Raw genomic sequence first — 27,779 nt, 5'->3', positions numbered from 1 at the left:
TACCCTTACATTCCTGCTGGATTCCACGCACCAGGTTTCCCCAGCTGTGACCCCGGACCATCAAGAATCATTCTCATGAGCCCATCATAGAGTGACTGGCAATCTTTTTCAGTGACAAGAAAAGGACGCCTTTAAAAGAAAAGTCTACAGTCATCAAAACAATGCAATATCCTGTGTGAAGCGGTGCCTTGAGGTTTGAGGACATGTGGTTTGATCATGTGCCCCGAGAGAAGTGAAGTTGGCGGTGGCCTTGGATGACGGTGACGCGCAGGCCCTAGCGAGTGTGCCCTCAGCCCACCTCACACTTGGGGCTCCTCCGGAGGAGGGGCTGCCTCTCTGACCTGTTAGCACCATGATCCTCAGGCTGCTTCTGGCTCTCAGCTTCTTCCCGTCAATTCTAGTAACAGGTAAATGATTTTGATTTCTTTCCTTCTCTGCGTTTTAACCGTGAAATTTGGGTATTTGAAGTATAGTTTTGCTATGAAATGGCAATCTGCTTTTTAGAAACTCACTGATTCTCAGACTACATTATGATATTTTAATGAGCATCTTTTTTTGGAATGAAATAAAATTTATTTAGCTATTAGTTGAAAATGTCATATATATATATACATACATATGTATGTATATATATGGTGTTTTTTTTTTCAATTTAAGAAAACTACTAATAGCAGTTTGGTTCTGAATGCTCTGGAATTGGACTGCTTGCATTCATGTCACAAACCCATTGTTCACTAGCTAAGCTGAGGCTAGTGTTTAAACTCTCTAAGCCTCAATTTCCTTATGTGTGGAATGGTGATGATAATAAATTCACCCCAAGGTCATTGTGAGGATAAAATGAAATAATCCATGTAAAATGCTCAGTGTAGTTAGTGCTTGGCTGGCAAGTTAAGTGTTACTTGTAATTACTGTGTCTACCAGAATTGCACGAGTGCCAAAATGAATCTGGAGTCATTACATAAACTGGCACAATACAGATGCTAATAAATTAGTTTATTTTGTTTTGTTTGGTTTTTACAATTGGCTGAAATCCATTTCCCTAGATTAAAAACCCTTAGGGTCTCAATGGTGATGATGAGGAGGATGAGTACACCTAACACTATTACAAACCCCATTTCAGATGAAGAGATGGAGGGGTAGGAATGCTAATTTGCCCAAGGGTATACAGGTACTAGTTGTAGGAACCAGGGTTTGATGCTAGACTATCTATGTTCTGGACCTTTGTGCTATCCCACCTAACATGATGTGGTTTATAATTTCATAGCTGCAGACACATCCAAGGTTCAGTCATCTTTAGAAAAAAATCCCAATTCCAAACAGAAGGAACTTGTTGCTTTGGTGGGCTAGGGTGAGAGGTGTTTGTTCAGCTTGGTCTTAGACTTGGAAAAGGGTTCTGCTTGGCTCAAAAATTGGACTGATAGGGGTTGATGGGATGTTTAAATATAGTTACTTCTTTCCCTTGAAGATACATTGAAAAACCAATACCTTCAATTTTCTATTGCATTTATTTTGATGTGAGAACTATTTGTTGTTCTTAAATATCATGTGCACGTGCTCCAAAGGGTATACTTTTCCCACCTGCATAAGTACAATAGTTACATAATTGCCCATCTGTTTCATTGTCTGATGCCAGCGAGAACATTTACAAATTGTGTGTATTTATAAAAGGTGTTCATATAATGAAACACAGCTGGTGATGAGACAGGTTTTGCCTCAGTGTCTAGGACCAAGCATTTAGAGCTACTAAATTCATTTAAAAGGTATTTTTACATTTATTTTTAAAAAGGTCTTTAAACTCTATTTTTAAGGGATCTTTAAAATTTATTTAAAAATAACATTTAAAATTCCTTAGTTTATTAGACAGCAAAGAATTGGCAGAAAAGAAGGAGAAACCTCATTCAGGCAGAAAAACTAAAATTTGTGATTGTACACAAAGTACTTTGCTGATGTGCCTTGTGGACAGCCATCTGCCATCAGTTCATTCACTGTCCTTGGAAGGCATTTTTTGCATGATTCAAAGCTTTTTAGAACATCTGTTAAAAGGGAGTAGCTAAAAAAGCAGTTAGAGAGCACACACACGCAAAAACCTTTGTTTCTTCAACTTTAAAATACATCTGCTTTTCAAATACCAAATCAACCTCCTAATAACTTTTCAGGTTTGATGCTGAGTGGTCAGCCAATGAAGTAGGAAAGGGTTTGGAGGACAGAGGGCACTTCTGAAATGCCTCTTCCAATGGAAAAACTGATGAGAAAACACAATGACAACACGCACAAATGTATAACCCATTTTAATCAGTGTGCTCTCTGCTTCTCTGTACTTACCCTGTAAGAGGAAATAGCAATACAATTCTCTGGTCAAAGTGTAATTGTCCTTCTTAGGATTGTGAGAGACTACTGGTATGTCAGTGTTGAAAGTGTGTATGTGTTTAAAAAAAGAGAAGAACGGTTCTCTCCTCCCCCAACCCCTCTTCCCCCGCCCCCATGAATCTAATAATCCTAATGCATTGGCTCACAGCATAGTTTAAAACACTTATTCTAGGAAGGTTAAACCTACCCCGATTCTTTATGATTTTACTGATACTCTAGAAAAGATCTTTATGGCTAAATTAAAGAAATATGACCTAGAAAGTGTGAGGCAGCCTTCACTTAGACAATTCCTTTGCTCAAGTTGCATGTTTTCTATCAGATTTGGGTAGTTGTGCCGTTGAGATCCATAGCAGAGAATTTCGCTGGGCCTCGGAATGTGAGTCCAGCTCAGGACAGCAGGCCCTGGAAAGGAGCCTCGCTTGGGATTGCCGATGGAGAGTGTGCATATTGTTTGTAGGTGTGCAGCCGATATTGGCTATTTCTCGGCAAGCTAGTTATCCACACTGAAGACAAAATCAGGACGACACCACTTCTTTTTTTTAATTTATTTTTTATTTTTTTGTCCACGAGAGCATTTATTTTCATTTAATCTTTGCAAAATGAGCCATTTTGAACAGGATTGGCTTCTCCAGCGCTGCTGCATTTCCCTCAGCATGTCTTTTTCTGAGAGAGCCAGGAAGGCAGAAAGATGGTATCTAATCATTTCAATGATCAGCAAAGCAAGCTACTTAAAAACTTTATTTTTAGTTCAGCAAATGGCCCCTCTGAGATAGCTGCACGCAAAAGGGAGTAATCCACCTCTCCTGAAAAAAAAGCGCTGCTGCTCTGAGGCCAGACGTGGGAAAGTATGGTAAAAAGAGGAACATCAAAAAGGCAACGTACCCAGCAAATGGCTCCATCTACCTAAGATTCAATACACTGTAGCCAGTGTTCCTGACTGTTCAGAAAGTGACCGGGTGTTTTTGTCATTTCAAGTAAATGTGATGGACATTTCAAAAGTGTAGACCTTGCTTAAGAGTTATCTTTTGCTCTGCCACCATTCCCTACAACGAGGTACTACTTTTTATGTTTTTCAAAGGCAGCTATCCAGAAAGGTCTTTTACGGCAAGGACTGTGAAATTAATATCAATATACCAATGTCAGGAAATAGAATGAGTCATTTTCACAGACAGACTAGAAATAGAAATGAATCTGTGATCCTAACTTTGAAGCTCTCACATTCAAACCTTTACTCTGGGTAGGAAGGAGAACTAGACTGTCCTTCTTCTTGAGGTCTTGATCCTATGATCACGAGTGGATAAGTTCCATATGACTATTATTCAGCTTTTATCATGTGTGACTGTCCTCCCCCCAGTATTTCCTGCATGCAATGCACACGAAGCTCCAATCACCTGGCCACTCCAAGAGGTAGGTAGCGTGGGGAGCACTCCAGCCCTCCTGACCAAGGTCTATGAGCTAAAATGTTCAAGCTCTAGCTACCCATTTTTTTTTTTTTAAGAGGGAGAAAAAGAATGTGTACAAGCAGTGAATACTGTAGTAGATTCACTGGGGGGCCATGGCCTTTGGCCTCTAACACGTTCCTGGCTGATCCCAGGGACTATGGAATGCCCCCGCACATGCCAGGCCTCAAAGCTCACACTGCCTTCAGAAACACAGAAATGCCTACCCTGACCCAACAGACCACCTGCAGAGAGAGCAGAGTCTGTGGGCCTGGGAGGGAGCTATCTGTGCTCAGCCTGTGCTTCCTCCTCCGGGCACTAACGGGGTGTGGACCTCACCAGGAAGAAAAATCAATGGAGTCCCCTTCCCCCATTGTTTTGAATTTTGGTGGATCTGTGTGTGGCAAAAGCCTCACGAAATTTCACCACCTGCACCATTCTTAACTCAGAAAACTAGAAATAAGGTCGCTTATTCTGACTGAAGGTTTGTCCCTCGCTGGCTACCCTCCCTTCCCATCACCATGGTTTGGTTCCTATTAATTTCGGATGCTTTTCTTTAAAGCAATGACGAGAGAGAGAGAGAGAGAGAGAGAGAGAGAGAGAGAGAGAGAGAGAGAGAGAGAGTGAGTATAAGACATTATTTACAGAGGCATAAGACAAAGCAAAGCACTGCAGGAGAGCACAGGTAGTAGAGACAGAATGCCCACACCGGACAGGGAAGACAGGTTACTTTGAGGAGGAGCAGGGCACCCTGTCACCCAGGCTTCCCCTGGGTGTTGGCTGAGGACCTAACACCGGGGTGTCAGAGCATGGAGAATGGGGCCTGAGAAATGGGGAGAGCGGGAGATGCAACTCCTGCTTGGGGCTGTGAGAAGAAAGTCCTGAAAGAGACCCAAGGAAGCTGAGGGACCTAAGTCTTGCCATCCCAACCTCCACTGGTGGCGCTGGCATCTTCCAGGCTCGCGTGGGGGGCAGTGGGTGGGCCTGGAGAAGGGGGATACAAGCCCCGAGGTGCTATGAGGGTTACCCGGGTCGGTCCCAGGATGTTTCCCCACATGGGCAGCATACAGATAGGCCACTCCCCGAGGGCAGGTGTGCAAGCTAGCTGCAATGATGGGTATCGTGCAGCTTGGCATGGGCTGCCCAGGCATCATGGAACCTGGGCCTGGTGTGACGTGGCTGGGGCAGGTGGGGCGGCAGCATCCTCTGCTGCATCAGAGGGTAGCAGGGGTGGGGAGGAGGGGCACTGCTGGCGAGGCATCATGCCCAGGTGCCGGGGGGGCCGGGCCAGCCCCCCTGGAGTGCTACTGTCCCTGTGGAGGGTTCTGCCCACGCTGCTTTCAGCTGCTCCACGTGCAAGTCCTGGCGTTCGGCAAGCAGGTGCTGCCGCTGCTCTAAGCCTCCTTCTGTCCACGGTCCTTTCCGGCCCCGAAGTGTGATCTCCAGCTTCGTCACCCGTGTCTCAACCAGGAGAGCGGCCTTGGTCTTTCTCTTCAAGGGCAGCCAGGTGTGTGGCTTTGTGGCAGCTGAGGCAAGAGCAGATGCAGTAGCTGCGGCTGCGGCTATGTTTCCTTCAGAAAGGTTCCGCTCTGCTCTGTTGTTCCCAATAACCCTTCCTCTTTCTTGACAAGTGTCACTGAGTTCCTTGTTCTCGGGACTCCTTTTCCTGGGATTTGGTTGCCTCTGCCTGGCTAACTTCACTATCCTCTTGGTATTTTTCATTGTCTCAGTCTTGTGCTCTGTCAGCTTCATCCGTTTCATTTCCCCCTTTGTTTCTGCCTTTCCAGGCTGCCCACCATCAGGATCTGTTTCCATTTCCCCCTCTTCAGCTCCTTCAAGTCCTTCTGGCTCCTCAGGCCCAGGCCTGAGATGCAGCTGCCCTCCAGGCCGTAGGTGGGATCCAGCTACTTCTTGTACTTTCTTGATATGCGCGTCAGCCAATTCCTGGGGTACCTTGTCCCCGAGCCACAGAAACTCCTGTAAAGATGTTTTTGTTGCAGGAGATACCACACAGAGGGTCTATCCTGGATATCAGAAGGGCAGCAGTGCTCATGACTGGGTTTCCCGACTGACGAAGGGGGACAGGCTGGTAGGCCAGGGGCCCAGGGGAAGCATCTGAATCCTCAAGGGATGGGCCCTCAGTGGAAAGCCTCAAAAAGTGAAGGATGCATTCAGCATGTTCTGCCACTGTTCCAACCACCCTTGTACATGTCCAGGGCCTCCAGGGGTAGTCAGTCTCCTGCTCAGTCCACTCACTTCCAGCATGAGTAAATGTCAGTAGGGAGGCCACAGTTCTGCAAATCAGCTGGTTTTTCCTTGTCCTTCTCAGGACCTGAGGTGATTGTAGACGTAGAGGCACAAGCCCAGAGGGTGTATCAGTCAATGTGCTGAAGGGAGGAGTAGGAAGGACGTCCCATTACCATGGGCTGACTTTCTGGATCCACTGGGTGGTTAACAAACCCCCCACTGCTCTAGAAAGGCATGAACCCTCATCACAGCACACACATCTCCAGTCAAGTTTTAGGCAATTATGTGTCAATCATAAAATTTGGATATGCCAAGTATATCTCTGGAGTCTTGGATTTATGTTTTTTTTCCAATGAAAAACTCAGGAAGAGCATGTTGTTCAATCATGTGAATGTAGTTATAACCAAACCATGACCATAGGTGGGAATAATAATGTGATTGGTCTTCTATGTCTCATTATCTTTACCAAGGTCAACTGCATGACTCTGATCACCTTTGAAGGGGTCTTCATCTTCCTTTTCTCTTGTTGTGACTGTTTCTTCATTCTGTTCATCCAGATCAGCTAAGTGCCTCTTTCATAGGTGTATTTTCACTATCTTTCTTTGGACTTATATTTGTTTTTTTTTGGAAGTACCACTTCTTCTATGTTGGGTATAGGTATTGGGTCTTCCATATCCTTGGTAAGATTTTCTTGCTTATCTTCCTCTTCTTTTTTAAAATATATTTTTATTGATTTTTGTACAGAGAGGAAGGGAGAGGATAGAGAGTTAGAAACATCGATGAGAGAGAGTCATCGATCAGCTGCCTCTTGCACACCCCCTACTGGGATATGCCCACAACCAAGGTACATGCCCTTGACCTGAATCGAACCCAGGACCTTTCAGTTCCCAAGCCGATGCTCTATCCATTGAGCCAAACCGGTTTTGGCTATCTTCCTCTTTTTGATATCTGCATTTCCCCATAAAGATTAGTTGTTCTTTCTTTCCACTTTTCTTCTGTGAGTCTGTGGGTGTGGGAGGTGGAGAGGAAGGTGAATGTTGCCTTTTCAGAGCATTAACTAAGGCCTTTCTTTTCTTTTCTTTTTTTTTAATTTTATTGATTTCAGAGAGGAAGGAAGTGGGAGAGATAGAATCATCAATGATGAGAGAGAATCATTGATTGGCTGCCTCATGCACATCCTCCACTGGGGATTGAGCCTGCAATCCCAGGCATATATCTTTGACCGGAATCGAACCTGGGACTTTTCAGTCTGCAGGCTGACCCTCTATCCACTGAACCAAACTAGCTAGGGCTATATAAGTCCTTCCATCCCTTTTCTCTGGACTTCAGGCTGGCTCTTCACTCTTCATTGAAATTTGCTGTAAAAAACTCAGCAAATTGTGTTCTGTCCACCTCATAATCCTCCTCATTCATAGCATTCATTGAAAAAAACATTAGTGTCTTAAATCCATTTTGCATGAACTTCCCATGGATTTCTTGGAATTAGTAGATCTTCACTTTCCACATTAACATCATTATGGACCCAAGTGTCATAGCTGTCTGGATAAAACCCCTAATGTACTAACACCAGCTTGTCTTTTCTATTCATGGGTCTCAATCACTCTTCATCTTCTTGTGAGGAAGGATACGGATAAATGTGGTGGGAAGCTTTTGACTTCTCATCAGTAAATGTCACCTGATGTCATTTGATGATATCTTTCAATTTGTTAGCCAACTTCAGATCAACGTCTGGAATTATGTAGATATTGGGTCTGGTCAGACAATTGCTGTGTACCAATGTCTTTTTTTAAATTTATTTTTATTTTTTTATATATTTTTTTATTGATTTTTTACAGAGAGGAAGGGAGAGAGATAGAGAGCTAGAAACGTCGACGAGACAGAAACATCGACAGCTGCCTCTTGCACACCCCCTACTGGGGATGTGCCCGCAACCAACGTACATGCCCCTGACCAGAATCGAACCTGGGACCTTTCAGTCCGCAGACCGATGTTCTACCACTGAGCCAAACTGGTTTTGGCCCAATGTCTTAAAAAAAAAAAAAAAAAAAAAAATTATATATATATATATATATATATATATATATATATATATATATATATATATATATATAAATTGATTTCAGAGAGGAAATGAGAGAGCCTACAACCTAGAACCTACAACCCCTACTTGGGATGATCGAGACTACAACCCGGCATGTGCCCTTGGCAGGAATCAAACCTGGCACCCTTTAGTCTTCAGGCTGATGCATATCCACTGAGCCAGATGTTCATAAACATCTCAAGGTTATGATCCATTTGGGATGGATTCTGTAGATCAAACCTCCACTATTCCTGTTCATTTTTATACTAGAGGCACATTGCACAAAGATTTGTACAATAGGCCTTCCTTCCCCTGGCTGCTGGCACCGGTTTGCCCCCAGCACCCAAGACCTTTGCTCTGGCCACTGCCTTCAGTCTTTGCTCCAGCTGGAGTGCTGCTCCTGTAGCTCCTTCTACCCCCCTCTCCCCCTCACAGCAGGAGTCTCACCCTGCCTGTCTACTCTACCTGGAATGTATTGCCCAGAGGCCTGGAGTGGCTGGGGGGCAAGGCCATCGTCATATTTGTCAGATTAATTTGCATACTCACTCCCGATTGGCTGGTGGGTGTTGCAAAGTGATGGTCAATTTGCATATATCTCTTTTATTAGTGTAGATGTATAAACAGCCACAAGAATGTGACACAAGGTGCCTCCAGCTTTGAAATCCATAAAATATATGCCAGGATTTTGGTGAAGGCTGGGCTGGTGACACATTTCCTAAAGACACCTTCCTGGAAATAAAGAAGCTGCACCATAGCCTAGTCAGCATTTTATTGGTAGGTGCATTGGCATGAACATACTTTCTTGTAGTGCTTTGCCCAGCCAGACCTGCACCAAGCACACCAATTCATATTGTCTCTAGAATCTCCCAAAATTTGTTAGCTGGGTCCTCATGCTTCCATTGATAAATGTCCAGGCCCACTGCTGTCCCCTGGCTGCTGCCACTTGCTGCTGTGGCCATCATAGCCATTTGTCAGCCCCACCCCTGGCCTGCCCTGGCGTTCCTGTTCACACCTGACAGTATATGTCTCTTTTATGCTGATTTCTTTGACTCCTTTGGCCAATGACATGGTGTTGTCATAAAAAAAAAATGTACCCAAGCTTTCAGTCTGAGAATCATTGCATGAGCCTTGGTTTCTAAAGCTGGAGAGAAGGTAGTCTAGGCCCAACTGAGAAGTGGAAAGTAGGTGTCTAACTTGTTGCCTGTTACTCTCATTTTGATGACTATAGAAGAGAGATGTGCTGTATGGGATAAACTGCTACTCAGTCACTCCTTTATAGGATGTGAAAAAGAGACTCAAGACTTCAATCCTAATTTCATAGGCATTTTAATTTAGTCTGTGTGTGTCACCATGTAGTTTAGCTGTGTTTATGTTTTCATTGCTAGAAGAGAGCCTGTACCATGGTGGATAATTTCTTACTTAACTTTGAGCTCCAACTTTATCTCTGCATCATCATTACTCTCATCCTTTTTGTGCGTCATCATCTTCGTTATCTTGGGGACTCTGACTGCCAAGGCAACCAGGTTAATGGTTCCTGATTAACATCAGAGTTACCCATTCTCTGTTCACTCTGACCTCTGATCTAATGCCGAGCCCCTTTCCACACTTTGTTGCCTCACAATCCACAGTGTAATGTATTGATTACTGCAGTAACTCCTATTCATCATCCACTCATTCACATAAGAATCTGAATTATTGACATGTCTTACATTTTAACAATGACATAGACTTTCTTGCTAAGAACTTAGGTGGGTGTTTGACTTGAGCTTTTTGTTTCTTGCTGAGAAGATAACAAGCTGTGCTTTTCATTGCTGAGGGATACTTGACATGCGGTGAAGTGTCAGAATGTCACTGTGGCTGTGTTTGCAACTTCCATGTGACCTGATGACTTCCCTTGATATTGAGCACTACCAATAGCCAGGGTACATAGTTTAAGAACAGCTTTAGGAATGGGGGTCCAGGAGGGTTCCATTTCTGAGCCACAGACTCTATCCCATAAAGTGTGGTTGAGAGTGGGCACACATGAGGAGACTGTTTCTTTCAACTATGAGGCTCCTTTGGGGGCTAACACACAAGGTTCAGCCCAACCCTGCCTACCATCAGGGACAGGGATCTCTTGTCTAGTCAGGAAAGTTACTCTCAGCATCTCCATGTTTGTTTGATTTTTGTTTTGTTTTTTGTAACAAAGATGTAGCTGCTTGCCCTTGGCTTTGGAAAGGCCATTATTCTTTTCTTTTCTTTTCTTTTTCTTTTCTTTTCTCTTCTATTCTCTTCTTTTCTTTTCTTTTCTTTTTTTTCTCCCTTCTTCTTCTTCTTCTTCTTCTTCTTCTTCTTCTTCTTCTTCTTCTTCTTCTTCTTCTTCTTCTTCTTCTTCTTCTTCTTCTTCTTCTTCTTCTTCCTCCTCTTCTCCTCCTCCTCCTCCTCCTCCTCCTCCTCCTCCTCCTCCTCCTCCTCCTTCTTCTTCTTCCTTTCCTCCCCCTCCGCTTCCCCCACCCCCTTCTCTTCCTCCTCCTTCTTCTTTTCAAGCTCAAAAGCCAAAGCTACTGATCTTTCAAGGTAGGAGGATGTGACTAGGAGTTTTAAGTCTGTCACACTGTGGCACAGCTTTTCTAGGCCTTTGTTTTCTCATCTGATATATGAAGGGGTTGGACTTGAAGACATCGCAGGTATATTTCTGGCTTAAAAATGCTGCTTTAGTGGAATAAAAACTCTGGCTTTTATCAGCTCTATCAAGGCAACGCAACCACCCTCCCACTTTGTAGATGCTCTTACGCACGATCTGATAGAGAAATACAAAGAATTGCAAGCCAGCCATTTCTGAAATCTCCTGGAGAGATTGCAAACCTGGATCTGAGATACTAATATGCTTTGAAATGACTGCAAGAGTTTAAGGGACATATTGTCTTTGCACTCTCTCCCCCATTTTGTTATGTAATGTTGTTTCAACACATCAATTATTTTCAAACTTCTAGAAGATTTTGTATCTGCCAAGGTGGTTCGGAGCAGGGTTTTTTTTGTTGTTTTTTTTTAAATAGAAGATTTAAGGAGAATGAGACAGAGAGGATCAATGTATTCTCATCTTTTTTAGAGTTATTTTAAGTGAGGGGTCAGAATGATGGTGACTTAAGAGAAAAATATATTTCCCAAATTTGGTTACTGGTTTAAAATATACATTTAGAAAATAATATATTAATATAGGAAGTCCTTTGATACCTGTGAGGTTTCTTTTTTATCTGTTAGCTGAATTGCCATCATGACATTTATGTAGAAAGCTATAAAATAATTTTTGATTCCTGTTCACCATCACCAATCATAACTGAGCACCAATGACTTGTCCATCCTTACTATCGCAGCTGCTACCCGCAGTTCAGACCCCATGAGTGCACATCAATACTATTACAACAGCCTCCAGTGAGTCTCCGCCTCCACTCTAGCCTTGCTCCAAATCATTACATTCTGCACAAATGTGCTAACATCCCAAAGGAGCATTTACCACTCTGTTCTGAACTCAGATATCTTTAATGTCTCCTATTGCTTTTCTAGTAAAATACACATTGACATTAAAGGCGCGCCCATCCTCACTTACTTCCTTGTTAAGTAAATGGGATACTCTGATAGTCTCCAGTAAACCCTTACACTCAAAGTTCTCTCCTTCATTTTAGCCTGTCTAGATTTGCCCCAGACCTCATATCCAGCTAAAGCCCAGCCTGCTCAAAAGCCTCCAGACTCAGGTCATCTGGCAACAAGGCCTCTTACGTGTGACTGTCAGTGAATCTCTATGGGGCTCATGCACCAGACATGGCTTTGGAGTATAGCTAATCGTGCCCCTGCCTTAGAATTTCTCCCAGAAGGAAAAGGCTTTGTGTTTTACATCTTCCCATCTCCCAAGAACCTAGAACATTAGGTCCCATTACTTATTTGCTGAATGAATGCATGACTTTGTCACAGTAGAAGTTAGAATGCCAAAGAACAATTTTCTGACACATCAAAATTTATTTTCGGAAAGTACTTATTGTTTTGATAATTTTTTCTCTCTTAAGAATTAATGGAAGATAGGACTGAGAAGGAGAAAGGGGTCAGATGGTCACATGTTGAAGGGTATCCTGCGTCTGAGCAGGAAATATACTCTGAGAGAAGTTATGGTAACTTTACCAGCTCTGTGGTCAGGTGGGAGGTGTCATTCTCTGCTAGGGAAACCAGTGTTACCTTCACAAAATAATCACAAATATCATAGGGCAAAATAGCTGAAAATAGAAAGCTTTCATTTTCTTTGGTTTCTGCCTAACATATTGAATTCTGTACAATCAGAACTTAAAAATGGAATAAAAGTGAATAGGATTTTCCAACCTAATTTTTAAACTGCAAAAGAAACTCTGGGATGTGCTGAAATGAAACCCACAAAAGTTCTTAAGAGGTTCTGAAGGGAAGTAAGATTGTTTGCTAAATATCTACTATATATATTCTATTGTGTCTTTAACTTCCCAATACAGATTTAAGTACTGAGTGCTGCCTACTCTACTCTCTGGTTTATCAGCCTCCATGTGGTATTGTATTTCTCTATGGTACTATGATAAAGAAAAGGAAATATGAAATATGGTAAATTAAACATGACAAGCAAATGCAATTCACAAAGACTGAATTTAAGGATTTCCTCAAATGAGGTTTAGACTGAAAAGGGTCTTTATTATTGACAAATGTTCATGTTCAAACCCTTTTGTACACTTGGGCAAGCTGAAATGGAAGAGCTGCCATGGTATAATTATTGCTTGTAGATCTGAAATAATTTACAAGAGGCATTTCATGTGACCATATTATCGGTAGGACTTATCTGGGATCCATCTATGCCCTTCAGGAAATCTTTGCAATGGTAAGCAAAATGTTTTCTGAATGTGCATTAGAGGCACAAACTGTTTGGAGACATATATTTTTTCTAAATAGGACCATGGAATTAAGTCAGTTTTGCTGAATTCACAAAGTTTGCTTTCTATTCATTCACGTTTCAAAACATTGCCCATAGAATCATTTATAAACAAACAAAAAAATAAAACCTTAGCCTTTCCTCCATTTGTGTGATCTTGCTTAGAGAGTTATTTACTTAATTTGTTTTCCGTTGCCTTTCCTAGAAAACAGGGATTAGTATAGATTATCTCCAGCTTTCCGACAGCTGAGTACTTTTGGTAGGATAGGACTCCAGCAAAATGATGGAGTAAGTGGAATTTTTCTTGGTCCTGTTTTCCCCCACTCCATTTACTCCCCCACTCAATAGTATTCTTCTTCCTAGCTCTCAATTTAGATATACTGTACCATACAATTATATCAAGCCCAACTTTTACAGGATCTAAAATCAATCACTGAAATTGTGTTGAAGTTTTGATGCAACCTGGCAGAGAGAAAATAACAATAGATTAGGAGGCATGAGGCATGAGCCAAGTCTTAAGGGTCACTTACTTGTTCTATAACATTGGGCAAGTCATTGACTCCACTGCCTGGTTTTTCCACATATAAAATGATCATAAAGATGAATACCTTGTCTATTTACTTCACATGTTAATATGGAGTTCATATGAGATAAAATAGGAGAAAATGCTTTATAGCCTTATTTAATTACTTTTTTTTTGTGTGTGTTTTTTTGTAATTCTCTAGATATTCTCCCATTGACTTTTAGAGAGGTGGAAGGGAAGGGGAGAAACACACAGAGAGAGAGAAACATTGATGTGAGAGAGACATATCGATTGGTTGTCTCCTGCACACACCCTGACCAGGGCCAGGAATTGAATATGCAATCGAGGTATATGCCCTTGTCCGGAATTTATCCCAGGACTCTTTAGTCTGAGGGCTGATGTTCTATCCACTGAGCCAAACTGTCTAGGGCTATGATTACTTAAGTCAACATGTAGATACTTTCAGGGTCAAGGTTCTTTCTCTAGTACTTGGAGTAACACCTTACAGATGGTTGGTTATCTACTCCACCTGTGCAGAGAGCTGATTTGGTTATTAATATAGTAATTGACCTATTTACAATAGATAGAAGAGGAAGATTTTTGTTGTAATCAAGCTTTCTCTTTCACTCCATTCTCATGGAAGCACAAGCAACTTACAATTTTCCAGAAGTCAATGATAGCACAAGATTCACAGATTATCTGTGAGAAATCTTTTAGCTCTCAATGCCTTGCTCATAAGTAGCAGATAAGTACCTTCTTACCTCCAATCTACTCTCATGTTGTCTGTTGTCAAGGAGGAGTTGTGAGGGAAAGAGGTTTGAGGTTATTGCTTCCTGTCTCCACACCTTTAGCTGGTTTAGCTGAAGGAAAGACTTTGAAAAGCAAAGCACTAAATTCATCATCAAAACAACTTGTCAATTCAGTTATAGAAACGTCAGTCAAGGCGTTTTTTTTTGATACCATAAGCAAATATAATAGATGGGTTGACAATGTTTCTCTTTTAACCTAGTAGGTCTGACCTAAGTAGACTCACAAGAGGGAAAACCAAAATGGGGAGACAAAGAAATATGCCCCAAATGAAAGAATGATAGGAATGTTCAGAAAAAGGGCTAAACGAAATGAACAAGCAATTTATTAGACATAGAGTTAAAAAAAAATGGCTATGAGGATGCTGAAGAAACTTACTGAGCACTTTCAAAATGAGAGAGAAAGCATAAAAAGGACAGAGAAACAAGAGAGAGAGAGAGAGAGAGAGAGAGAGAGAGAGAGAGAGAGAGAGAGAGAGAGAGAGAGAGAGAGAATCAGCCAGAAATGAAGAATGCAAGGTGTAAATGAAGAACATACTAGATGGAATAAACAGTAGGTTGGATCAAGCAGGGGATCGAATCAGTAATATGGATAACAAGCTAGCTGAAAATACACAATCAGAGGAGCAAAAAATGGAGGCTAAATAACATATTACTAAACAATGAATGGATTAATAATGATATCAAGGAAGATACCAAAAGATACCTTGAAACAAATGAGAATACAAGAATCCCAAAATCATTGTGACATAGCAAAAGCAGTCCTAAGAGGGAAATTCATAGCATTATAGGCCTACCTCAAGAAACAAGAAAAATATCATATAAACAATTTAACTTTAATTTAAAGGAACTAGAAAAATGAGCAATAAACAAAGCCCAAAGTGAGTAGAAGAAAGGGAATAATAAAGACCAGAGCAGAAATAAATAAAATAGAGGGGGAAAAAAAGAAGAAAGAAACAAAAAATCAATGGAATCAGAGCTGGTTCTTTGAAAAGCTAAAAAAGATTGAACACTTCTAACATGACTCATCAAGAAAAAAAGACAGAGGACCCAAATAAATAAAATAAGAAATGATAGAGAAGTAACAACTGACATCAAAGTAATACAAAGAATTCTAAGAAAATATTACAACTATATGTCAACAAATTTGACAATCTAGATGAAATGGTTAAATTCATCAAACACACACACACACACACACACACACACACACACACACACACACACAATCTTCTAAAGCTGAATCAGAAGGAATCAGAAAATCTGAATAGAAAAATTACAACTAATGAAATTGAAGCAGTCATCAAAAATCTCCCAACACACATAAGTCCTGGACTGGATGATTTCACAGATGCATTTTACCAAACATTCAAGGAACTAACATCTATATTTTTCAGACTATTCCAAACAATTCAAGAGAAGGGGAAACTCCCAAGCTTATGTAGAGGCCAGCAATCAGATAAGAAGAATAAAAGGTATCCAAATTGGAAAGATGACATGAAATTGTATATAGAGAACCCTTAAGATTCCATAAGGAAGGGAAAATACATTTACAGTATTTATCTAAAAATCAGCATATAAACAGCATGTAAGTGGACCTGTGTAGTTTATACCCATATTGTTCCAGGATCAACTGAATATTTTTAAACACCATTTTGAAAATACTAGAATGTTATTTTCCACTTTATATATTACCTAGATCAGTTAAACTACAACTCTCTGAGAATCTTGCTTAGTTGAAAGTATCATGTCTGTAAAATTGAACTGAAAAGTTGCAGGAATTAATAGCTTTCAAATATTTTTTTTTGTAAATTAACTATATTTCTACAAGCTATGCTAAGATAATGGCCATTAATATAATGACAATGAGACCACTTTAATTCTAAGTACTCATTAATGATAGTGCCACAAAATTATTTAATTCCAGCTTATGTGTTTGCTAGTTTTTAAATTACAGATAATGATATCTCTTAGGGTAAATGAATGTGCTCAATTTACCATCAGTTTTCATTTATGTTTATTTTATACTTTCAAAATACAGCAAGTTCTATAATTTGAATAGCTTATTTTATGTGCTTCAATTCATTCAGCTTATAATTTATATTTCCTTGAGACCCCTAGTTTTCAAGCCTTTTGAGAGCAAGGATCACATGTTACACTTCTTTATATATTGCTGTGAAAATAATAGGATCTCATTAAATAACCAATAAGTGATGGTGATCTTGCTGTATCATTATCCACAGCTAAGCCTAACAGCCATCTCATTAAATCCTTATTCAAAATGTGTGTCTCAACAATAAGTTTAGCTTTATTTATTATTCATTCAACAAATACTCTCTAAGAGCATTAGAAAGTAAACATGCAAAGAATCAGGACTGAAACCAAGATGGCAGCATAGGTGAACACCTAAACTGCTGCCTCGCACAACAATTTCAAAACTACAACTAAAGGATAAAACAGACATTATCCAGAACCACAGGAAGACTGGCTGAGTGGAAATTCTACAACTAGAATGAAAGAGAAAAGCAGACTGAGACTTAGAGGAGCTGCAGGAGGCAGAGGTACTGAGGTGCACACACAGAGAGGACTGGCAACTGAGAGTGTGGCTGGCTTTCTCAAGGGGGAGGGAGACAAGAGCTCCTGACTGCACTGAACTCCAGTTCCGGGCGAGACTCTGGGGACCCAGACTCATTTGGAGAGAAACTGGACTGTCTGGCAGCGGGTGGAACTCGAGGACGGCTTTCTCTCAGAGGTACTTGCAGTGATTACCATGGAACACTGAGACACAAAGGCCTATTAGGGCAGGCCTGATGGGAAACCAATGCTGCTCTGCCCTTAGACTCAGCCCCATCCAAGCTGAGCACAGAGGCTTTTGCAAGTCTTGTCTCATAAGGGTGTCTCCAGCACAGAAGTTTTCCCTGCATAGGCACAGCTGATCCTCACAGCCAATTGGCCTGGAGTCAAGTCCTCCCAGTGATACCAACAACAGTCAAGGCTTACCTACAACAAGACTGTGCACACAACCCACAAATGGGCACACCAAGAGTGTTCACCTCAGGTAACTGGGGAAGCTGAGCCACTAGGCCCTATAGGACACCTAGCACACAAGTCACTCTGTCAACTCATGGAAGCAGCCAAAATGCGGAGACAAAGAAATATATCACAAATTAAAGAAATAGAGGGAAGCAAACTACTGGATATAGAGTTCAAAACCACAGTTATAAGGTTTTTCAAGAATTTTCTAGAAAAGGCTGATAAATTTAGCGAGACCCTCGAGGATATGAAAAAGGACCAACTATAAATTAAGCATACACTGACTGAAATAAAAAAATATTATACAGAGATCTAACAGCAGACTAAAAGATTGCAAGAATCAAGTCAAATATTTGAAACACAAAGAAGCAAAAAACACTCAACCGGAAAAGCAAAAAGCAAAAAGAATCCAAAAATATGAAGATAGTATAAGGAACCTCTGGGACAACTTCAAGCATACCAACATCAGAATTATGGGGGTGTCAGCTGATTTCTCAACAGAAACTATGCAGGCCAGTTGGGAGTGGCAAGAAATATTCAAAGTGATTAACTGCAAGAACCTACAACCAAGATTACTTTACCCAGCTATCATTCAGAATTGAAGGTCAGATAAAGAGCTTTAAAGATAAGAAAAAACTAAAGGAGTTCATCACCACCAAACCAGTATTATAATATATGAAACGCTGAAAGGTATTCTTTAAGAAGAGGAGGAAGAAGAAAAAGGTAAAGATAAAAGTTATGAACAACAAATACATATCTATCAACAAGTGAATCTAAAAATCAAATGAATAAAAAATCTGATGAACAGAATAAATTGGTGAATTTAATAGAATCAGGGGCATAGAAAGGGAGTGGACTGACAATTCTCAGGGGGAAAGGGGTGTGGGGGGTTCTGGAAGATACTGGACAAAAATTGTATACCTATGGATGAGGACAGTGGGGGGGCGGGTAAGGGCAGAAGGAGGGGTGGGAACTGGATGGAGGGGAAAAAAGAGGAACAATTGTAACAATCAGAATAATAAAGATTTATTAAATTTAAAAAAAAGAATAAAAAAGTTCAAGCTGTCTTGATAGGAAAAATCCAACTTGTTTTTTTCTGTGGTTTTGTTTTGCTTGGCCTTTTTCTTTGTGTACTTAGAAGAAATCATTGGGCAGGTTCTGATGGGAAGAATCAACGCCAGCAAGCAATGCCAGCATCTCCCTCTTTTACAGAAAGTTTGGGTTAGGCATTTATATTTCTGTTTACTGAGCCCTCCAGGAATTGTGTTTCTGTTACTAATATTTGGATGCTGTTATAATGAGCATTCAAATTCTTCCTGATTTAACTTTGAGAGCTGATATAAGAAAAAAAGATGAGACTAGGATTCCTTTGCAGAAAATTTTAAAAAGGAGGACTTGGTCGGGGAAACTGAGTAAGGCTGGAGAGAAACCTTAGATCAGTGTTTCCCAAAGTGTGGTACGTGTACCCCCAGGGGTACGGGAAGAGTTTGGTGGGGGTACGTGTTGCACCGGAGTTTGGTGGGGATATGCACTGCACCTCGCTTAGCTGAGCCTAATTCTACATTCTCATGAGTACGAGGGGTACTCAGCGTTATGAAAATTATAGAAGGGGTACACATATGTCAAAAGTTTGGGAAACACTGCCTGGAACCCACAGAGAGAAGGAGGGATTGAAAGGAGAGGAAGGGAAGAAAAACAATGTTACTGTACTCCATAGCATCTATTGTATATGCTCCAGTAGTTTGCTTAATATGTTTTGTCTAGCTAAGAGTGTGACACTTTCCCAAGATGCATGTAGGAGATCTGTTTATTTTGTTAATTGTTTTACTTTGATTTCAGAAAAAAAGTCTATATACCCTGTTCTAAACAAGTGATTTTTCCTCCTCCAGAAAACAAGATTTTGGTGAAGCAATCACCCATGCTTGTGGTGTACAACAATGCTGTCAACCTTAGCTGCAAGTATACCTACAACCTCTTTTCAAAGGAATTCCGAGCATCTCTTTATAAGGGAGCAGATAGTGCTGTGGAAGTCTGTGTTGTGAATGGCAACTACTCCCATCAGCTTAAGTTTCGCCCAAAACCAGGATTCCACTGTGATGGGAAATTGGGCAACGAAACAGTGACATTCCACCTCTGGAACTTGTTTGTTAACCAAACAGACATTTACTTCTGCAAAATAGAAGTCATGTATCCTCCTCCATACATAGATAATGAGAAGAGCAATGGAACCATTATCCATGTGAAAGGTAACATGCCACTCTACAAATGTACCACTTTGAAGAAATGGTTTTCAACTGTAGCCTTGAAAACTAGGTCCTGATGAGTAGTGGGATTGGATAAATCCCAAAGAGGATGTCTGCACATTCTAAGCTTGTGATATTTTGCCTGTTTTGGTCCCTCTCACATCCTATATAATAATCCTATATATTAAAGGGGTAATATGAAAATTGACCATCTCTCCAACACTCACAAGATGGCCACCCCCATGTAGTCAAGGATGGCTGCCCCCATGTGGACACAAGATTGTCAGCAGGAGAGGGCAGTTACAGGCAATCAGACTGGCAAGGAAGGATAGTTAGGGGCAACCAGGCCTACAGGGGAGGACAGTTAGGGGCAATCGGGCCGGCAGGTGAGCAGTTAGGCGTTGATCAGGCTAGCAGGGGAATGGTTAGGGGGTGATCAGGCTGGCAGGAAAAAGCAGTAAGGGGTAATCAGGCAGGCAGGCAGGCAGGTGAGTGGTTGGGAGCCAGCAGTCCTGTATCGTGAGAGGGATATCCTACTGACTATTTAGTCCCAATCCCAGTAGGTATGATTGAGAACCCATGGCTATGGCTGCCCAACCCCACTCAGCACCAAGTTTGTATGTAGTAAGTATAGGCCTACTGGAATTGGGCCTAAATGGGTAGTCGAATATCCCTTGAGGGGTCCCAGATTGGAGAGGGTGCAAGCTGGGCTGAGGGAACACCCCTCCACCCCCACCCATGAATTTCGTGCACCGGGCCTCTAGTTCTTCCATAATGTTCAGAAGGGAAAAAATGTATTCAAGCGTTGCTCCCATGTCATTTAATGCACTCTATTCTATTTTTCAGAGAATCATCATTGTCCAGCTCACCCAACTCCTGAGTCTTCTAAGCCATTTTGGGCACTGGTGGTTGCTGTTGGAGTCTTGGCTTTGTATAGCTTGCTAGTAACAGTGGCTCTTTTTACTTACTGGGTAAGAGAAGCAGCACTGCTTTCATGCAAACTTTTCTGCCACATGTGATCTGATCAGATTTAAGAATTTTGCCTATGTAGTGTATTTTCTGTTTAACATGTGATATTTATTAGTTCCTTTTCCCTTGCTGGATTGAAGTAGGTTCTCTTTTAGCCTGTCCAACTTATTCTGAGATAAAAATTTGACAGGCATTCTATTTTCCAGAAGGCACTGGTTCAAACAGAATAAAAAGCTAAATGGTTAAATAAGGGTGGGGTACTAAGAGCCATTACTTTTTTTTTTCCTCCCCATTTGCAGTATCATTATGACATATAAAATAGTTTTAATGTACATATGTATAAAAAAATCTAAGCAACTTGGGAATCTAGACAACCGAAGTCAATGAAGAACTTTGGCTCAGGGTGAAAAATCATGAGAAATTTGGCTATTGAAATGATGCATTCAAACTTAGCAAAGAAACTAAGTCTGTTCTTCTGACTCATATTTTTATCTCCTCAGAGGCAGTTAAATTTTGTGAGACCAACTATGGTACTGTCATTATGAAACTATAATGAGAATTAGACTTTTCTGAGCTCTCATCACTGAATTGGAGCTTAACAAATTTGCAAACTTCATGCCTAAATGTGGTGCATTTTTTTAACCTACTTCAGCATTGAATTTTTTGCTGAGGTTTGAGGATATCATGATATCAAGCATCCACTAAGTATCCTAATGATCATATCTACTATTAAGAAGGGAACCTCCTTATCAAGGATCTTTTCCCATTTGGGGACTTCCTGTTCTTATATACACATTATTCTTATATAGAATAATCATGTATTGATTTCATTTTGTCTTTGAAATGTTTTCTGAAAGTTATATCCATGTATGAGTCGTTCACTCTTTCAACAAGAAAAGTATGCACCTCTTGGATAAAGGACTATTTCTCTTTATATTTGCCATCTACCTAGGATTAAGCACATTTAATACTTAGTGATGCTTAACCTCATAACCTCCTTTGAAGCCAAACTAAAGACTCAAATAAACAGGTCTGAAGTATAACACCCATCTTCAAGGCATACTCCATTTAGCTAAAGCAGACATAGGGAAGAGATTTCTGGTAGCCATGCCATGGGTAGCCATCATACTTATTACATACAGTCTTGGTGCTGGGTGAGGTTGGGCAGCCATGGGTTCACCATCACACCAATGATAGACACAATTTGGGCTGCTGTCACTCTCTTGTTGGCCTGTTCCCAAAGTTTCCCTCCTGATTGTTCCCCACATACTTCTCCCATTTTAGAAGATCCTTGGGGTATTCTGAACACTGTTCATGCTGCCTATTGCCCAATCTCTACCTTCTTCAGGGGAGGGAATAAAATGGCTGCTTGTTCCTGGAAATCCTTTATACTAGATATCATCTTGAGAATTTGCCTGCCAGTCTTGCCTTCTTCAAGTTGCCTGAGCCTGATGGGGGCTTTTTATGCAGTGAAATATCGCCTACGTTCTTCCTTTGATGTTAGCTCAGTCCCTTATCTTTCTGGATCCTTGTGTCTTCATTTAAGGTCCCTTCCAGCTTTGAACCACTGTGGTGTTTGCTAATGATTTTAGAATTTAGACTCTTAATTCTTGGTGTGTGTGTGTGTGTGTGTGTGTGTGTGTGTTTTTCCTGATCCCATAGGGAATGTCAATGTCTTAATTTAAAAGTCAGGTGTAGTGGCTTTTTGGGTACCTTTCCAGGGCAAGTGCTCCCCTATAATATGCTGACCTTAGACAATGTAATTCACTGACTTGGCAGGAAGTAGTTTTAGGAACTGCTTTAACTTTATATGGCCAGAAGGGTACTGATGAGCATTTAAAATTTATTGTTAATATGCATTAGAATATCAGTTACTATAATCAGGCACTAACTTGCTAAGTGGCTCAAAACAACCAAAGGGACAAATTAGCTTCTCATTTTCAAGGAGTTTTAACAGTTTACTTTCAGTTTGGAAACAACATAGGCACTATGGTTTTTCTTTGGCAGTACAACTAATATCCAGCGTGATTCATCTTGCTTTGTCTTAAAAAAATTATTTTTTTTACTTATTCTGTCTCACAGGATCCCTATGAACTGGGAAATTAAAGTGCTTTGTATATCTTATCATCTGTGGCCTCTTATAGTCAATTTGGTTACCCCATAACATATATCTATATTTCATAGTATAATTCAACATTTTCACCCTGGGCTCATCTTTTCTTGCAGCTGTTACTATTTAAGCAACTAGACCTTGCTGAGCTAGGCAGCCAGGCCATTAGGGATCCTTAGAGTTTAGCCATTTCCTGGGTCCTTTTTTAGGATCCCATTTCTGGCTGCTCTGCACTGTACCTTGGTATAAATTGCTGTTTTCCGGAACTTCCTGAGGGCTTGTGACGTGCTACTGTAGGCAGTTCTAAGCTGAGTGGGTTTTGGGGAGCAGCTGCAGATTCTATCTCAGTTCTTGACCTATTGCTGACATTTGAATAAATAAAGAGTTCCCCTTGGCCAGGCTGCCACAGATCAGCACCTGCTACAATCACTCAGTCCTTCATTTACTGAATTACCTTGTGTCATGCGACTGCTCCTAGGAAACAAATGGGTAAGGGCTGCAGGGTAGGGAAGGGCAAGGGAAGTGGGTTCTGAAATCATGTACGATATCATTAGCAGACATTTAATGGTGAAGGATCAGAGAGGTGACCTAGTCACACAGATACATCAGGTGAGTACTCTGCAAACATCTATGCACATGCTAGATGCACACGGACACTGTGGGTTCTGGATAGTGTTTCCAGTCATGCATGTGTCATTTCCATCCTACTGTTGTTTAAAATTAGGGTGATAATGACTAAACCCACCATCTGATAACTGTGAGAGTAGGCATGGGAGTTATCGCAGCAGATCTTTCATAGACTTTGTGTGCAACCTGGAGAACCCAGAACCAAGACATCTTCATTGTTGGGCCTTCTCTACCAGTTGTAGTTTTTTTGAGGGGTATCTGGGGACAAAGACTATCATTTGGGAATCGGGCAAGGGGAGTCTTCAAGGTTGGAATAAGCACTAAAATGCTTCCCAGGGTATAATCAGCAGCTTTCCACATTGACTTGGGAGCAGACATTTTCAGGTCCTGATTCCTGTCCTGCTGTAACCCTGTGCTCAAGAAAACTCCTGCCTTTCTTTTATAGAAAGGATGTAGAATCAAGATGTTTGAAGTGCAGCTTCCCTGATGCACTTGGTTTCCATGACTACCTCTCTCTGAATGAATCCTCCAATCATGTGTGTTTAACACTATCCTCTTCGTAGTTCCAGCTAAATAACTCATCCATCATCTCAAGTCCCAAATGACTAAAGCAGAATGTATAACTTCTTTCAAAGATATTTTTCCTACTGCCTTGCCTAATGCCTATGGATGGAACACCATCCTTCTAGTCACCCAGGCTCAAGTCATCTGTCATCTTGGGTATGAACAAGAAGGAGTCAAGCAGTCTCACGATACTCATGCTAATTTGATGATATGTGTTGTATCTATTGCTTCCTTTTCATTCCATTTTCATTTCATGACCAGATTCTAGATTAGAACGTCTCAGTCTTGGCGCTATTGACATTTTGGGCTGAATGATTCTTTGTTATTGGGGGGCTGCCCTGTGCAATGTAGACTATTTAGCAGCATCTTTGGCCTTTACCCACTCTAGATGCCATTAGCATTCTTCCCAGGTGTGACAACCCAAAATGTCTTCAGACATTATCAAATGTCCTCTAGGACAGAGGATAAGGAGCTGGAGTTGACAAGGCAAGAAGGTTTGGCTTGGGCAACTCTATATACGTAGTGTCACTCACTAAGATGAGAAATCCTGAAAGAGGACCTGACTTTAGGGGAAGATTTTGAGGGATTTTTATTGTTGTTGTTTGTTTAATCTTCAGCTGAGAATATTTTCCACTGACTTTTAGAGAGAGTGTAAGGGAGACAGAGAGACAGAAAGAACAATGACATGAGAGAAACACATTGATTGGTTGCCTCCTGCAAGCACCTTGATTGGGGCTGGGGCACCTGCAACTGAAGTACATGCCCTTGACTGGAATCAAATGTGGGACCCTTCAGTCTGCAGGCCAATGCTTTATCCACTGAGCCAAACTGGCTAGGGCTCTTTAGTTTTGTTTTAGATGTGTTGAGTTTAAAATGATTTTGAAGTCTAGTCTAGAGATATAAATTCGGGTGAGTAGATGATAATTGAAGTTGTGAATGTTGATGAGATTGCCTAGGGTGAGGATGGAGTTACGAAGAGAAAGCCTAGGCCCTAGAACAAAGCTGTGCGGAACTCTAATACTGAATGGCTAGATACAAAAGGATGAGCTTGCAGAGGCCAGAAAGCACAGTCAGGGAGGCAGGATGAAAACCTGGATGGTTCCATCTCATAGACGGCAAAGTGGAAGAGTGATTCAAAAAGGAGAGAATAATCAATAATAAAGAATGCTGCTGAGAGTTCAAGAAAATGAGGTCTGAAAACATTTACTCATATTTAGTAATGTGAAGGTCAGTGTTTTTTCAGCCTTTCATTAACACTTATTCATGCCCCTTTGACAAGGAAGGTGTGAAACACCCAGGTAGAAGTGCAAGGAAATAAGGCCAGAGCTGAAGTCATTTGCTTACTCATTTAAGCAAGAGTTCATATCTTTCATGTCCAACATTTCTACTTATGCATTAGGCCTATGTGCCAGGAAATAGGCATTTTTTTCCATAATAGAGAATTCTAAATCCAGAAATCTAGATGACTTTCTAATTTTAGAATTTTAAGGGTCTCCCCCCCCCCAAATATATAAATTTTACCATTCTATTGATCCAAAGAAGATACTCCTTAATCCAAACTTTGCTAAAATTCACGGAAGAATATCTCTTGCTCCAGGTTAATGAAGTATTATCTTACTTTTCTCACCCCTCGTAAAAATTCTTCTAGAGGGAGCTGAGCCTGAGGGCCAGGAAATGTAAATACATGTAATGAAACAGGAATATAACTAGTTGCCTAGATCTATCTTCCCATTTGGAATCCATTGCTATGAATTTATGATTCTATGAGTTTTATGATTACTCCAATCTCTGAAATGCTGATGGTCCTCTCGGGTTAATTATGAAAAACACACACACACAAAGATTGTTAAGCAAATGACTAATATAAGAAGATTGCAGAGGGGATGCTTGACCTTTGCAAAAGAGGAAGGACCTTCAAGAATATTTTATATCAACAGCAGATATGTAAATGAGATATGCTTTTGAAATTCAGGTTAAATGACTTCTTTGAGAGTAACATTTCTCTAAAATACCTTCTCTGATTCGGATTTTTCAAGTTAATTTAGAAGAGTCCAAAGTAGTTAAGGTTGATTAGTCAAGATTTAAGTTCAAAGTGCTTAATGAATTCTGGTGTTAGGCTTCATGTGACAGTTCATGGTCTGAGAAGTTGCCTCCAAAGTCTTAGAAATGACATCTCTCTCCATGTATCTGGCCCTTCACAATGACACCTCTTTTTTCTGCAGATGAAGAGTAAGAGGAACAGGGTCCTTCAGAGTGACTACTTGAACATGACCCCTCGGAGGCTGGGGCCTACTCGCAGGCACTACCATCCCTATGCTCCATCGAGAGACTTTGCAGCCTATCGCTCCTGACATGGACCCCTATCCAGAAGCCAGCCGGCTGACACCTCTTCACCTGCTCCACACCACTGCTCTGGATAGGAAAGGACCGCCTCATCTTCAGCCGGCCACCTCAGGCCCCTGTTGGGCTACAAAGTGACACATTTTCTTGACTGACTTGACCAAATAACATTATTTTTGAGAAGCCGAAATGAAGCTAAAGAATATTACTATGGCAGACTAAGTCTTGTAGTGCCACAACCAAATTGCAAACTTGCTATATATTTATTGACTTGATTGAGAGGCTAGGGCAGAAAATAAAAAGTGAGTGAATTCTGTTAGCCTTAAGGTCTGCTTACAGTTTTACTCCTTTCTTACCCCTCTGCATTGTGGTGGTCAAGTAAAGTGTGATATTGAAGGACTTTTTACTTTATTTTTTCAATATGTTTTTATTGATTTTAGAGAGAGGAAGGGAGAAGGAGAAAGAGATAGAAATATCAATGATGAGAGAGAATCATTGTTTGGCTGCCTCCTGCATGCCCCCTACTGGGTATCGAGCCTGCAACCTGAGCATGTTGCCCTGACTGGGAATTGAACTGTGACCTCTGGTTCATAGGTCGAGGGTCAATCACTGAGCCACACTGGTGGGCTTAAAACTTTTTAGATGGAGAAGAAAGGTTAAAAAATCATTCCTTTTTTGTTAAATGGGGGTTCAGGGTGGGGATAGGTTAGAGTAGGAGGGGAGGGGAGAGAGACCTTTTTAAAACGTGAAAACACTGTCTTTCACTCATGAAATGAACCACTGAGCTCTTATTTAATGTTGTTTTCCTTTTAGTTTAGAAATATGTAGTCATTATCTTTGATGATTTCTGGTCATATTTAGTCATTTTGACCAATGGAATATCTTCAAAGCAATGCAAGTTAAACTGACTTGCTTTCCTTATTCCCTATGATGGAAATTCAATGTAATTTTCACAGTATGATTAAAAAAAAAAATAAAGTAGTCTTCCCATACCAAGGAAGAATATATTTGGAAATAAGGCCACTTGATGCTAAAATTATTTAAATATTATTAATATTCCAGTCAACTTCTATAGGGACTTTTCTGTTCCATATATTCCAGGTTTGCCTAGCTGGTCTCTTTATTGTCTGCATGGAGATCTGAAGTGGAATGTTGAATGCACATCCATAGGGAAGTGATGATACTGTGAAAAAGGGATGTTAGCCTTCATTGGGGTGCGGGGAAGGAGAATAGAAAGGAATGACTTAATTCTTGTCATGTGCTGAGGAATATACCGGTGACGATTTTCCAGAAGATGGCAGGCGGCAGGAGCTCTCATGAAAGCTTCTTTTCAGGATCTTCAGTGCTTTAGGGCTCACAGCTTCCTAGGATTCAGGTACCTGGAGGTCCATCGATGTGCGAAAAGTATTCTGGAATATGTCTTTTGAGACAGCATCGAAGTTCTCAAGATACCCTGTAAGGTCTGACCCTGGAAAGACTATGGACATTTTTCTACATCCAGTTTGGGTCAACT

The 27,779-nt window shown here is 41.0% G+C and overlaps 1 protein-coding gene across 1 annotated transcript; it reads left to right on the top strand.

Annotated features, from left to right (window-relative positions):
- The first annotated feature begins 19 nt into the window (after positions 1-19).
- CD28 (CD28 molecule) lies at positions 20-27,011 on the top strand. The gene is made up of 4 exons (XM_036422055.2): positions 20-407; positions 19,303-19,659; positions 20,503-20,627; positions 26,149-27,011. The coding sequence occupies exons 1-4, from the start codon at positions 353-355 to the stop codon at positions 26,275-26,277; spliced, it is 666 nt and encodes a 221-aa protein (XP_036277948.1). The 5' UTR covers positions 20-352; the 3' UTR covers positions 26,278-27,011.
- Positions 27,012-27,779: the final 768 nt, after the last annotated feature.

Source organism: Pipistrellus kuhlii, unplaced genomic scaffold (assembly GCF_014108245.1).
Source record: "Pipistrellus kuhlii isolate mPipKuh1 unplaced genomic scaffold, mPipKuh1.p scaffold_m20_p_7, whole genome shotgun sequence".
NCBI lineage: Eukaryota > Metazoa > Chordata > Mammalia > Chiroptera > Vespertilionidae > Pipistrellus > Pipistrellus kuhlii.
This window is presented reverse-complemented; position numbering and strand designations above follow the sequence as displayed.